The sequence below is a fragment of the Cataglyphis hispanica genome, chromosome 21 (assembly GCF_021464435.1).
Source record: "Cataglyphis hispanica isolate Lineage 1 chromosome 21, ULB_Chis1_1.0, whole genome shotgun sequence".
Lineage (NCBI taxonomy): Eukaryota > Metazoa > Arthropoda > Insecta > Hymenoptera > Formicidae > Cataglyphis > Cataglyphis hispanica.
The window spans coordinates 2,693,210-2,707,764 of NC_065974.1; the positions used below are offsets into that span (position 1 = coordinate 2,693,210).

General features: G+C 38.6%; 1 protein-coding gene across 4 annotated transcripts in view; it reads left to right on the forward strand.

Annotated features, from left to right (window-relative positions):
- LOC126857267 (putative polypeptide N-acetylgalactosaminyltransferase 9) overlaps positions 1–13,235 on the forward strand; it is a 188,151-nt gene extending 174,916 nt beyond the window's left edge. For 3 of the 4 annotated variants that reach the window (XM_050606505.1, XM_050606506.1, XM_050606507.1), the window contains 3 exons: positions 5,962–6,072; positions 9,846–9,974; positions 10,074–13,235. In XM_050606505.1, the coding sequence (XP_050462462.1) occupies positions 5,962–6,072; positions 9,846–9,974; positions 10,074–10,214 (381 nt within the window). In that variant the 3' untranslated portion in view covers positions 10,215–13,235. Of the gene's footprint in view, positions 1–5,961; positions 6,073–6,968; positions 7,074–9,845; positions 9,975–10,073 lie in introns of all 4 variants that reach the window. The other variant, XM_050606508.1, reaches the window with a different exon arrangement.
- The last annotated feature ends 1,320 nt before the right edge of the window (positions 13,236–14,555 follow it).

Sequence of the window (14,555 nt, forward strand, 5' to 3'; positions counted from 1 at the left end):
AAAATTAAAATTGAACGGCTTTATTTATACTAGTGGAATAAGTAAGATGTAGTCAGACGAGTATAACTAATATCCCTATCAGTATTATTATCAATTATTTGTATATTTTTTCCATTTTATTGCTAAAATATAATTATTTATATATAAATTATTACCAACAAGAAATTTGATTTTTAGTTGGATAATTTAGTTTTGCGACGAGAAAAGAAGAATATCGATTTCGTAAATTCGTATTGTAATCTAAACAATTGTATGTCTGAATCTTTCTTAAATATTCTTTAAACCAATAGGAATACTAGATATCTAGTTGCAACTTTTTATTAACCAATCGACCAGATCGTTCTTCGTACTACGTCGTTACGTCGCATCAGATTTTACGGCATTCCCGATTCTGTCGAACTCCATATCCCCGCTATACCAGAAAAAAGGAACGACAGTACGAATGAATGAAGAAGAAAGAAAAATGAGAGCGTTATATAGAGTAGCAAACTATGCGGTTATATCGCGGCGTGCGCGAAATTTCAAGCGGGAGGATCTGCCAATTGGTCGTTTTTTTTTCCTCTCCCGTAAACCTTCCGATCCGTTTGCGAAAAAACGAGCGCATAAATATCGGGCAGAGGCGACGAGCGACAGACTCGTCAAAGCTACATGCGCGGTACATGCGGACCATCCGCGCGAACCCGTCACGACTGATAGTGCATTAATATCGCACGGCGTTTGCGATTCATAACGGATGATCAATCACGCGGAAGATTTATTCCCGTCGTGTTGTCTCTCTCTCCCCCTTCGGCTCCTGCTACATTCCGTTTCGGTGCATTCATAATTGCAGAATGATTGTCGGATCCCATCGTGATTGTCGATGACGATAATGTCGTCCTTACTATCTGGAAATGGGTTCGAAACATCCGTTTCGTAATATTCGTTTGAGATACGCGAGGGAAAAAAAATTTTTTTGAGAGTTTTACGGAATTTATAATTATGATGAAACTTGTGCCATATAATTGGCTCGAATGTTGCACAGATATAGAAATTTATCTTCGATATTGCATCCCATTTATTCACGCGAGATTTATTCGCGGCTGTTTCCAATCCCGGTTACCGCGTTTAATCAATCTTTTATCGGCGTCGTCGCCGCCGCGATATTGTTGACGTGTTTTATTAATCAATTCATTTCGACGAATATATACGCGATTCGTGTGGCAGACTGTTATTTCGCAATTTATTTTTGCCATGTGCTAGTCGCACCGTCGCAGCCATGCCGTTTTGCTGCGTTTGTAATTGCGATATGATTGCAAACATCGTCGGGGATAAATCCGCCTTCCTGGTTTCTATAACTTGCGTTTTCTCCGGCATCGTTACACGTTACTCTTTTCACACGTAGCATGTGACAAAGTCACGGTACGTAGGTAGCGGGTATTAACGACGTTGCACGACGATGGATAAATTGCAGCGTCACGCGACACAAATATTTCATACTTCATCATTCTTCCCCTCCCTCTTCTTCTCTCTCTTTCTCTCCCAATTTCCTTTTATTCCTTTAATTTTATCATAAGTCAGCGGTGCATTAACCCGGTAACCGCCCAGTGCGCCCATGTTTAACGCAGTGTTCAACGCAGTCGCGAAGAAAGTAAAACACTTGTAGAGTAAAGCCTTTTTCCTCTCGACCTTTTTATTCAGGCAAAATGTAAACTTCAAATAAGTAGGACACGTCGCTCAGGAGAACTTGACGGGAATATAACGAAAATATATATTCATATATACATTGTGATGAATATCATTTATGATCGAGTGATGCACTTAATCATTCGCGTTGTTACAGAATTCAGTTCCATTAATTTAATTGTTTGACTTTAACTCTATTTCGTTATTGAAATTTGTTATTTTAACATCTTTCTTTCACACAACATTGCATTCATGATACAAAATTCGATTACGTCGTAAATTAATCACGACGTTATTGAATAATGCATTCTATTATCACCCCCTCTCCCCCTTCACAGCCCAGCCCATCCCACTCTATTCCATCCGATCCCGTATAGAGGAACCGTAGCGTTCTTCAGCAAGGATTAAACCTCGGCTTGCATTACACGCGTCATAGTGTCACGCGACTCAAATATTTCGTACCTTCGTGCTCGTCCCTCTTTCCCTCATTTATCTCTGTCTCCCTTATGGGCGCGCTCTTTCTCACCCCGGTCGTCTCTTTTTCACGCCCGTGCACGGTCTCGACCCGTCTCGTTATCTTCACACTTCACTTGAATTTCTCGTATCAGGATCATCTTAGTCCTCGCGCTATCTCTGTGCACGCCGTACAAGATAACCGGGCGTACTAAAGTTCGCTGTACCGGAAACTCTGGGTAAGTTTCGAGCTGAGCGACTCGTTGCTCCGTGTGTTATCGGGGGAATATATTTTGGCTTTTTATAATCCCGGACATCATACCCCTCCCACGTGACATATCATTCGTACTCTCTATTACGGCCAGTCTGTCAGATCTGGCGGGGACATATGGGACATAGCGTGCAATTTGTAAAACGATCATTCTATTGATACAATTACAAATCGAAAGATAAATATTAACACGTATTTTTGCTAAAAATGATATTCCGCGTAATAATAAAATAAAATAATTAATCTCTTTTAAACGGGAATATTTATTTATTCAGGAAGATATTGTGCATATATATTTTTGTCCTTTTTTGGTGTAAAAAGAAAATTTTGAGGTGCACATTTAGTTTATTGGACATGTCATTAATTTTTCCGATGTATCTACAAAAATGAGATCCAATATAAAATCCTTAATTTTTTAACATTTAACATTTAACATTTATTATTACAGTTAGGATCAGAATCTACATCAGCGATTTATTTTTCTCTCTCCCATCGTGTAATTTTCAATCTGTAAACCTTACTCTTTAATACGTATTCTTAAAAAGGAGAATTAAAAACAATGACAGATTGCTCATCTCCCTATACCTCATTGCGCACGATATGTTTGCTGACAGAGATGGAACGATCTTGAAATAAATGCTCACACGTAGCGTTATGCGCTCACAAATTATGCTACTCTGTCGCGTTATTCGCGAGACAAAAAACGCTAGTCATGGTGTGTACCACGGTTTTCGCGAATCACAATTTCACGCCGCTGTCGACATGACACACGGTATGCACACGCGTTCCACCGTGCGAAGGCAATATTCCGATCGAACATGATGATAATAAAAAGCAAAAGCGGAATTCGGAATAGTTCGGAGGCTCGGATACTATCGACCAGCTCTCCCCCTCTCTGCCAATCTCGTCGTTTGTTGCGATCCACTCACGTTTTCGCCAGGATGGGGCAAGGAATGCGTTTTGCCGTGCTCTTTTTTTTTTTTTTCTCCCTCTCCTTTCTCTTTCTTTCCAAGTATACTGACATCGGTATCCACGAGTGGGCGGAATAGAGAAACCAAAAGAAAGCATCGCGAAAAAAACGCGATGGAAAAAAAAGAGGAATATATAAAGGATGGGTGCGCACATTTTCGCAAAGAAGCGGCCGCGTACTTTGGAATGCTGTTTGCATCACGAAAATAATCATTCCGCCGCTTAAGTTGCCCGACGTGAACTGATGCTCTTGCCGATCCTGGATTATTCACACGCGACCAATCTCTCTTCTATGCTGCTGCTGCGTCGAGAAAATTTGCACACACGCGCATTATAGGAAAATAGAAAGGGTATACATTTATTCGCGTCGCTGCAAATTTATTTTCTCGTACGATTGTAGATCCATACAATTTTTTCTTAAACTTGAAGAGTTTGGACATCATTTAATTTTTACATAATTTTGATCCGGTTATTCTTTATTTTATATCTGGCTTTTAATATGAATTTTCAAATTCCATAATTTTCTCAATAATTTACGGAATTTTTAATATATATGAAATATGCAAAAATTATCTGTTTCAAATAACCAATATTCTTATATAACAAAATATTCTTTTACATAGATCCAGTATTTTCTACATGAATGCATATTTTTCAAGATAGATAACAATTCGACTTATTCAAAATTCCAGGCTTTATTATAACGGAATTAAAATTCCGACCACGTTTCGCTATTACTATTAACTAGTTGACAGTTCCGTAATGACAAAATCTATGTGACAAGGATTTCGAAAATTTGCGCCGCGAAATAAAACAATATCGTCCGTGCATCTGCAAAATTATCTTCTTGTCCTCCGCCCGAATTTCTCATTTTCACTGCCCTTTACTGTACCTTTCCCTTTCTCCCTCTTTTTTTCTCTTTTTTTTTTGCTCTATATTTGCTTTTGGAAAACCGACTAAATCACATTTAGCTTCCCTATCGTAGGAGGGATGACTGAATTTATAGTTCACACGATTCTACGACGGTCCAGAAATCGTACACGACGTGAATAATTTCGGTTGCACGTGTTTCTACGTACGTGCACGGGGTGGGCGCATATTTCTCCGGGGGGTATATGCGATTTTTGAGTCGTTCTACGCGAACTGCATGGATTTCCTATGCAAAATCGCGCAGGATGCATAAAAACGCGACGCGGCCGAGCTTTGTTCAATCATTGCGATCTCACGTCGCACGTATATCCCACGGTATTCTTGATATTTCCGAATATTCTCGTAACCGTGGTTAATATTATTCAAATTTCTTTTTTTTCTCGCGCATATGGATAAAAGTAGGATTTGCTGGAACAGCGAAGGAGGTATCCCTCATCGGATTATAAAATAACGAGGTACGAAACTCAGAAAATGTCCGAAATACGTGACTGTCTACGGCATTATATTATTCCGAGCTTCCCAACTTCTTTCGAGAGAGATGAGACTGTAAAATTGTCTAAATACTATATTACACACATTTTCTCGAGTTCACTAAAAGCCTTCGAGCCGCCTTTAATAATGTCGACGGAGCAGAAGCTTTTGAAATTTTATCGACCACCAGGCTATAAATCACGAGTTTTTATTCCAGTCAGCCGGCGAGAACGCCCGACGAGGACGATGATTCCTACGACGGAGTAGAACGAGGAGATGGGAGAAGGGGATAAAGATGTTCACGTTGAAACTGCAACGACCACAGAATTCTCGCATGCAGTGAAATCAGGACTGCTGACCGAGCTCTGTAACCGAATGCACCTGCTGTTATACGCGGTCGTACATATATGTGTGCATATATATATATATATATATATATATATATATATATATATATATATATACATATATGCGGAGTGTGTTTTTACACAGACGCACACCCACACGCCGTAAGCTCGGTTACGAACACACATCGGACCGAACAAAATAGGGGTATCCCTCATTTTCGATTTGTTTCCGTCTATTTGAAAAATGGAGAACGCAGTTTGTGGTCTTCTGCGGTCCTGATTTTCCTGAAGTATGCGGCAAATCTGTGCTCGGAAAAAAAATAAAATCGCGCGACAGCGAGTTTGGCTTTGTCCTCTTTCCATTTTTTATCGCAGAACTCTCGCGAAATACAAGCAAACGCGAAATAATGAATTTTATTCCTAAAATGTGCATATAATCCACTATTCTGTTAATCCAATTATCTTACAGATATAGAGAGGCGATCATCGGGCGTATATTTTTGTACCCTATTGTTAAAGTAAAGCAACGTCAAGTCTTTGTGTCGACATTTTCAATTAAATAATATCCATCGTATTTAATTAATTTGATCGGGAGAGAATAATTTTCCATTTTAATTCAAAAGTTTTATGATGAAATGTCAAGTCGAAAATAATACGGATATCAAGAATATGTAAATGCAACATCATTGACGATGCTTTTCTTTTCTCGAGATATATATATATATATATATATATATATATATATATATATATATATATATATAATCCGTTTATTATCGTGTATTTATATTTCTTGGGTCTTACTAACGGTGCGATGGGTACACACTAATGTACGAAAATATTACTAATAACAAACAGGTTCGAAATCTCGGCGAGGGCGGTAACACCTGTCTAGATTCGCCCGCTCGCAAGGCCGATTTACACAAGCCATGCGGACTGTATCCCTGCCATCGACAGGGTGGAAATCAGGTACAATAGACATCGTCAATGTGACGCAATTCCTTCGTCACAAAGCACACTGTTCCACGAAATGCCTGTCCGCGCTTGATGTGTGAAAATATGTATGCATACAAAGTTTGAAACGGAAACACGATTTTTTTTTTTTTTTTTACTGAATTTTGTTTGACTTCAAAATTTTATTCGCTATTGCTGGTGGCGTTTGACATTAAGTTTCGAGATATCGGAAGGCTGCTATGAGCAGCCTTTGTTGAACGGTAATGTCAAAACTGACAGTACGTGGTATAAATAGAAAATTTAAGATAAAGATAAAAAAACTCTGTAATAATCAAATTTTAATTACATTAATTCATTAAAAAATAGATCAATAAAAACTTTTGTGAATTGCACATTTGTAATACTGCAATAATAGCAGCTGAGATATCTCTCATTCTACTGCTCGACATGTGAGACTGGCTGTTATAGCTCTCAACGATCGAACAACGGTGCTTGTTAGCATCCGCAGACCGTCGGTATTTAGCCTAATTATTATCGTATAATGCTGAGTAAACAACGCACATGGATCGCTCGTTTGGAAATGTGCGTCCCATAATTCCACCGCGAAGCTCTGATCGAAGCTACATACCAAATTACTAGAAAATCGAGTTTCCGTCTCATTGGTGATATCGATCCGCTATCATTTTCCCAATGACGACCGTACATAATCGTACGTACGTTCGTTCTATGTGTCCCTATGCAAATGTGTGCGTATGTATGCATGTTTGCTCGCGTTTCCAGCTGCTTGGATTCTCGAATAGGCGGCGAATAGGTTAAAATTGTGCGGCCGCACAACATCGAGTGAGTAATAGCGAGTCTTTTACCTGCCGTTTAATCCGTGTGTGAACCCTCTGTTGAATTCTTTAACGCAGATTCGGCAGATCGTTAGCGGAATATGCATTGATTCACCTGGCAAATCGGAAGACATGCATCAACCGGTGGGCTTGTATCCCTGTCACCTTCAAGGCGGCAATCAGGTACACGAATAAAGCCGCGACGCCATTATAATCACGGACGCCAAATGAAAACGATAAAGTATCGAGTGTGAAGCGTCTCTCGTGGCTTCTCTAACCGGTTGACGGACGGGTGACAGATGCATGCGTTTGGTCTAATGGCTTTGGAGTCGAAAGATACAATGCGACTTGTATAAAGATTGATTCTCTCTCGGAATACCTGTACGCTCGCGTGCACGCTAACTCGCCACTAATCGCCCTACGTGTCTCGACGCGATTAGTAGCGTCGCTAATCTGGTGCAGGTGCCCATCAATCCGTGTTCCTACTATTTCTCGGTGCGATCACCTCAATCGCTGCCTTTTGGCACGGTGCTATTCACGGGGTTATCATTATATCTTACGTTGATATAGTATAAGGTCGATTTTTATTTAATAATCTCGATATTTTCCTCAGCCTTCCATGATTCATTAAGAGAGGAGAGTAGGCTGTAAATATTTTAAACGCTTCATTCTTTCTATTTTATTATATAATTTTACTTTAAGCCAAAAAGAATGATAGAGAAAATAAATAATGTAATATATGCAAAAAAGTATAATGGTCTAGGCGCCTTTGCATTTCTTTTAATTGCATTGATAATATTGATGATAAGAACGCGTATATACACATACAACATAGAAAACAACAACAATTTCATTAGCGAGTCGACTTGAATTGTCTCGTAAATTCGTGCATTTCTTACTTCTTGCACTCGTCGGTCGCTCTGCGTCTATTATTAAAGCCCGCGCGAAATAGAATATATACATGCGCGTAGATTGTTTCGCGATTCACGCACACATATACATTCGCGCACGCATAGAAACGCCAACGTTTAACAAGCGTGGCGACCGGTTTTGGACAACCAAAAACACAATCGGTGGGGGCTTGCTTAGCCCGGTAAAGCGCTGCTTTAATTTAGCTGTTGGCCCTCGCAATTAAGCCGCGGTTTAACGGCAATTACGCTTTCGATCGCCCGCGTGACGCTGATAAAGTTGCTACCCCCATTGTGTGCATCACGTTAGGGCGGCATCGACGGCGGGATGCGCGTCGGTGATCCGGGATCAGTCGCGCGATCGCGGATGATGGAAGATGAATAATCGTATCATCGGATGGAAGGCGAGTGCATCGCGCGAGATAGCCGCGTTGCGGTCGCCGAGTGGTCGGTTTATGGCGGCTACAATGCGTATCTGGGCTTCGCGCGTGTACAGAATTATCATCGGCATTATGTGCGCTCAGGGATCATGATATAAACATCGCGTTGTGTCACGCTGTAATTACGAAGCTCGCGATCGTCCACAATACACGCACACGAACACACACGTTAACTGATACATGAATTTTTCATGAAATTGCAATTAAACGCCGATGACTATTTTATCGTTTATTTTTTTTTTTTTACCACATTTGTTTTTGTTTACAGTAAAAAAAAAAAAAATAACGCAGTTATTACAGAGATGAGCATGCGATATGTAACAAGAAGTTGTGTGCGAGTGTGTAATATATGTAACATATTTGTATTATACTAGAGACGGCGTAATATAACACGTTCTGATTTGAGAGTTTCAGGCAGAATGGAACGCGGGTCGTGCATGGCTAACGATGCTTGATGATGCATGTGTGCAGTGAATGCTTGCTTCTCGTTATCCCGTGTCCACTATTCCTAATTATACTTGTAAAGCACTTCAAAACAACTATATTGTCGACTCGATGATTCTGACAGCCGCAGTCCCATTTCATAGTCCGCGCCCGCTTGCCGCTATTAAATTAGCGATAATTACGACCACGAATATATGCGAATCTATAACGAGTTCTCCATTCATTCGTCTATACATTGTATTATCTATATCTCTTGCGGTTTTTTTTTTCTTACATTTTCTTTAAAATGAACCTGTACGAATTCGCGCTTTTGAATCTCGCTTCGTTAATTCGCGAAACGGAATCATAAAAAGGTCAGTCACCTTTATGGAGGTGGCAACACGTCGCGGCTCGTCGGCGTTCGCTGTCAATTCCAGGCGACTGGAATTGCACAAACATCGACAAACGGTCGAGCGGTCAGATGAGTGTAATTTCGAGGACCACTGGACTCGATTATCGGCGTTCATTATATGGACATGGCTCTCTTTGACGCGTTCTCCGACTTCGCGCGAATCTAAATCGGCGACGCGCATCGCTCGCGATAAATAACTGTTAGCTGCACATTTCTCACTCACACCCGTGACACATGTATTTTACGAGCGGCGCGTATAAATCGAATATCACCCGTCCTGTAATACCGCGAAAATCCACGTTTACCCGCAGCCACCGAGCGACGATAATAATCTCTCTCGCGAGGACATGACGCTTATTTTCACGTGCCGCAAACACACAATACGATGAGATTATAAACGCGGATCCCAACAATTTTATAGTGTTTTGCATTCCTGCGGTTTATGCGTCGCGGATATTGCCGCTATTGTAAATATCCTTGTTTAGGAGGTAGGTAACTTCGCAATAATGCGGGCGTGGATGCTTTGTAAAAAATATATTATCGAGAGGAATTTATTAAAAACCACTCACACATATTTTGTTCACGTCAAACTCTCTTTTGATCGTGTAATAATAAAATGTATCCGTATTTATCAATTTTATTAAAAGCAATCTTTACCCCCATCTGTGCAAAACTATTTTTTTTTATAATGGCGTGTGCCAGAATCATTGATCGTAGGCAGGCCTGCAAATGTTAAGATTCTGGAGACTATAATAGAGATTGTTTGTTGCAGTACTGGATGCTCAGCAAGACGGGTGAAATCCGTCGAGACGAGTCGTGCCTAGACTACAGCGGTAGCGACGTAATCCTCTATCCCTGCCACGGTAGTAAAGGGAATCAACAATGGATTTACAGTCCTCAGGTAATGGATTGTCTTCAATTTTTTTATAAAATTAAATCTTTTGTTTAACTTGCTCTTTGAAAAAAAAATTTAATTGATTTTTTAATTCTATTTTTCCAGACTAATCACATCAGGCATGGCAGCAGCGACAAGTGTTTAGCGATTACAGAGAGCAAGCAGCAACTAGTGATGGAAGAATGCTCACCCAATGCACCAAGACAGAGATGGTCCTTCGAGAATTACGACCCGTCGAAGCTGTGATACCGCGCTTTCTCGCGTCGTCATTCGCACAATCTCGGTCAGGTCGCCGGATCTTGGCTGCCAGGGAAACGATACTCGATCGCCAAGACTCGCTTCGGCAGATAAATATTTTGCAATTCCGAGGAGATATTCTCCTGCGAAACCATTCCAGATCGCTCGAACGATCAAGACAAACTCCACGCGATTTCTCGATGTTCGTCGAAACAATTAGAAAGTTCAAGTCTATCATTTCATTCGACATGATTGAAATGTGGAGAACGAAACGAAAGATTGCGATGCAACGAAACATTCGCGAGGACAATATACTTAGATAATTTTTTACTCAAGAAAAATTGCATTTAATTAGAATAACTTTTGAACGCCACGTGGTGTTGATTTGAGTTGTAGTTGTCTTAAGTATTCGTAGTATTGCGAAAGGTTGGCCCGGATAGGATCATGAACGAACGTGATTGTATCGACCTTCGAATAGCTCTCGATCATCACTTTCGTTCGCTGATCGTTCGCGCTTCCACGAAGATCAAGGAAGCGGGATGCTCGGTGCCATCGCAGGAACGTATCGACATTTGCGAGCGAATCGTCGATTGTCAATCGAGATGACAGAGTAGATTATAGTGAATAATCTTTTCTCTCTATATTATAACGCGCTGATTCAATTTTCGAGAACAAACTCCAAAACGTCTTCAATAAGTTTATGAACAAATGCATGATATGAACAAATGGTTATCTTTTAGAAAGCATCAAGTGCCAAATTTAAAATATTCTCATTGTAAGCTTTTTCTAACTCTAGTGGCAAACTCTCCGATGCAATTAAAATAACGAGCACGCATCACTGTTAAAGAAAACCCGTAATCGCGTGCGCCGAATGATTTAAGGAGATTGTATTAGACGATATTTGCGCAGTCATACCCTTCTATTAACTCAGAGTGCCATGTGCGAGTTCGAAAGAAACGCGATAGGAATTATAACTCTCTTAACGCAAGTTGCGTTAAAATAACTGGATTTATTCTCTCACGCAAAGGCTTACAGAATATCTCGCAATCAGAGATAGTTTATTCTTAATTTTGACGAATTTATTTCTGATTATTTGTTGGTAGGAATTTTCAAGATAGTAGCTGTTTGTATCTATTGACAAATCTCTACTTTTCATTTCATCGCAAAACTGTATGTGATAATTTTGATTAATCACTATCGTTATCCCACCTGTAAAAGTAGTTTTCATACATGCGTATTGTATCAGTCGACGATTCAACGATCCGCGATGGCATTCGTTAATAGCCCAACGTAGTCTCTTTCTTTTCGAAGATAAAGTTTGCATTCCATAGTCTAGATGATAAAACAAAGACGGCGACGTTTGGCGTAGCTAAAAGAGTATTTCTTCTTTTTTAATTTTTAATTTAGATACTCGTAAGTAATTTTAAGGGAAACGCGCAGATGAAAAGCGGCGAAACATTCCGAATATACAGGCGAATTGTTTCATTCTGTTTGTACATTCGTGTAAGATATATGTCTTGATGCCAGTTCAGGATATAAGTACCGCCTAAGTAAATCGAAGGAAGTGTTCTCTAAATGTGTGAATATGCATGAACTATTAATACATGAACTTCTCTTATCTTCGCTTTCGACAGTCGCGAACGCGAGTGACTCGTGATTGCGAAACAACGATTAGTTAAATGTGTATAAATCTGCTAATGAATACAAAACAGAGTATACTTTTATAGAGAACCATAAGTTTTTTTTTTGTTATAAGTTCAACTACATATCACAGTACGAACAAGATTTGACGAAAAAAAACATAGTTCTCATATCAAAAAATCGAGATTACAATTGTTAACAAGTTTTTTCACTTGTTAGTTATAAATACAAATTTACAAAATGTTTTTCTGGAAAATATCTATTATATAATTGCAGCGTAGTCTGGCAATTTTATATTTCATGTAATTTTTTAAGCATTTTAGTTTCAAAAATAATTTTTACGTGCCAACAAAATCGTAGATATCGCTACACATCCAGAAATATATGATAATTGTCGACAATTTTTATTATTTTCAAGTAACCTGCGTTATTTGTGATTTTTCTACGAGTTCCGTCATGTGATGCAATTTTATACATATCTCTTTCTTCTTAAGTTAAATTTTATAAAAAAATATTTAATTTTATCTTAAAGAAAGAAGGAAGAAAAAAAAGGAATTGTGAATAAAATTTAAATATTATGTATGAAAAAAGAAATAGAAAAAAAAGATTAAACGTACATATTCTGTTAAAATCAGCCAAATGAGATGTTCAGAAATCGCAACGAAAAATGAAAAGTTACGATTTGCACTTTTCGTGAATGAAATAGATCGCGTTCAGGTTTGCGATTTTGTGTGTAATTAATCGTGTGAATGTTAACATATGTTTAATTGCATAAAAGATTCCATAGAAAAAAAAAGAAAAAGGAAGAAAGAGAGAGAGAAGAGAGAAAGAAATAGCGAGTTAACGCTAGGCTGTGTACGAATGTGTGCTTAATTAGATATGACTAACTAGCGGTTTTCATCTTCGGGCTAATCAAGTTTCTCGAAACCGCAATTTTTGCCAATGCGAGACACAAGACACGTTGAATAGTTTAGAGAGTGTGATTGTATGTTGCGGATAATCTTGGGCGAAGGATTTCGCTTCGAAATTATCGGTCCTGATGGCCAACATGAACAGATTACTCGCGAACGCAAGTCGAGAAGAAGTTTATACAGATTCTATATATATGACATTTTCTACGTTTGGTAAGAACGTTGCATATCGTAAGATGATGGGAGATGAGATTGATAGTATACATAATAAATAAACGCGAATGAAACGCGATCACGCTGGAACAATGCTTCCTGCGTAACACGGCGTTCGTCGCGCGTTTAATTAATGTAATATCGAACGTGCCTTATTTCGTGTATATATAAATATTATTATATCATTATATATATACATTACTACAAACTCTATCACATAACGTGCAAGTATTTGTGTTGAATAAATCGATGTTGTTTTATGTTACTAATAGTTTTCAAAAAGCTCCCTCTGTCCCTCGTATTTTATTCTCGTCTTTAATATCGCAAATTAAAATTTACATGTATTTACAATCTAACGTATGACAAAATATATTTCTATACTTACGACCTTGAACATGTGTGAACGCGATATATTTTCGAGAGAAGCATAAATACGGAATTTCCATAAAGGAGCCCGGGACGTTGCCTGGAAATGGAACGTGGCACACTTTCAGTTAGCCCTGACCCAATTCCGGCCACCCACGAGTTCCGCTGTTTCGAGGAGCAAGGTAAACGGCGGCCTCGCCAAGGATCAATAATGACGCCGGAAAAATCTGGTGATGGAATGACGGGACGAGGTATCGTCGTATCGACGATTTGGTGATAGGCTTGAAACTGGGAGTGGCAATGTGAATTGGCGATGTACAGTTATATATTTCCATCCGACACGGGAAAGCTTTCTATGCTAATGATGTTCCTGCTCATTACGACCAGCCGCTCCTATCTATCGAACCGTTCAACAATTATCGAGGGGTTGCTACGTAAACGAGAATGAAATCGCTCGTTATTCTCGCGCAGGCGTTCTCGTCGCCGCATCTCGCTGTCCGAGAGCCTCCACTCGAATAAAGGGGGATGAAAAGTCCTGCGAGGGTCGCTTCGGCGCAGTTCGAAGCTTGTATATTTTGAACTACGCTTAACAATAATTTGGTTTTCGTTCATAAATTATATTTAGGAGAACAAAAATTGAACAATAAGAATTAATAGATTTTCGAAAAAAAGAATCCATGTTTTTTTTAGTTTTAATTAACGTAAAACACATGAAAGGTAATGTGTAAATTACATTTTCAAAATCATATTTTCAAAAATTTAAGTAAGAAAGAGTAGTAGACTCTTAATTATATTAAAATCTAGAATTTCTTAATTAAAAGAACAGTTGTATACAAAAATTGCGTGTATAAAATCTATAAAACTAAGCCATTGAAATATTAATATGATAGTTAATAATAAATTATTATTTAATGCATCAAAAAGAGAGAGAGAGAGAGAGATAATAATTAATTTAAGTTTTTTTATACATTGCTTTTTTATCAATAATGTTAATAATATTTTTATATTATCTAATTATTTAATTAATTCATTTGCATATATTATTTTGTATATTGCAATATTTTTACAAATATCTAAGAATATTTATAAATAGAGTTATAAATGTATGTATTCAAAGATATCGGAGTCATTTTCTTCGCGTATTTAAATCGTATTACAACTTGTTGCGATACCGAGTCATATTGATTAAGAGAAAAAGATAGCAGGGTCCCTTGAAGAG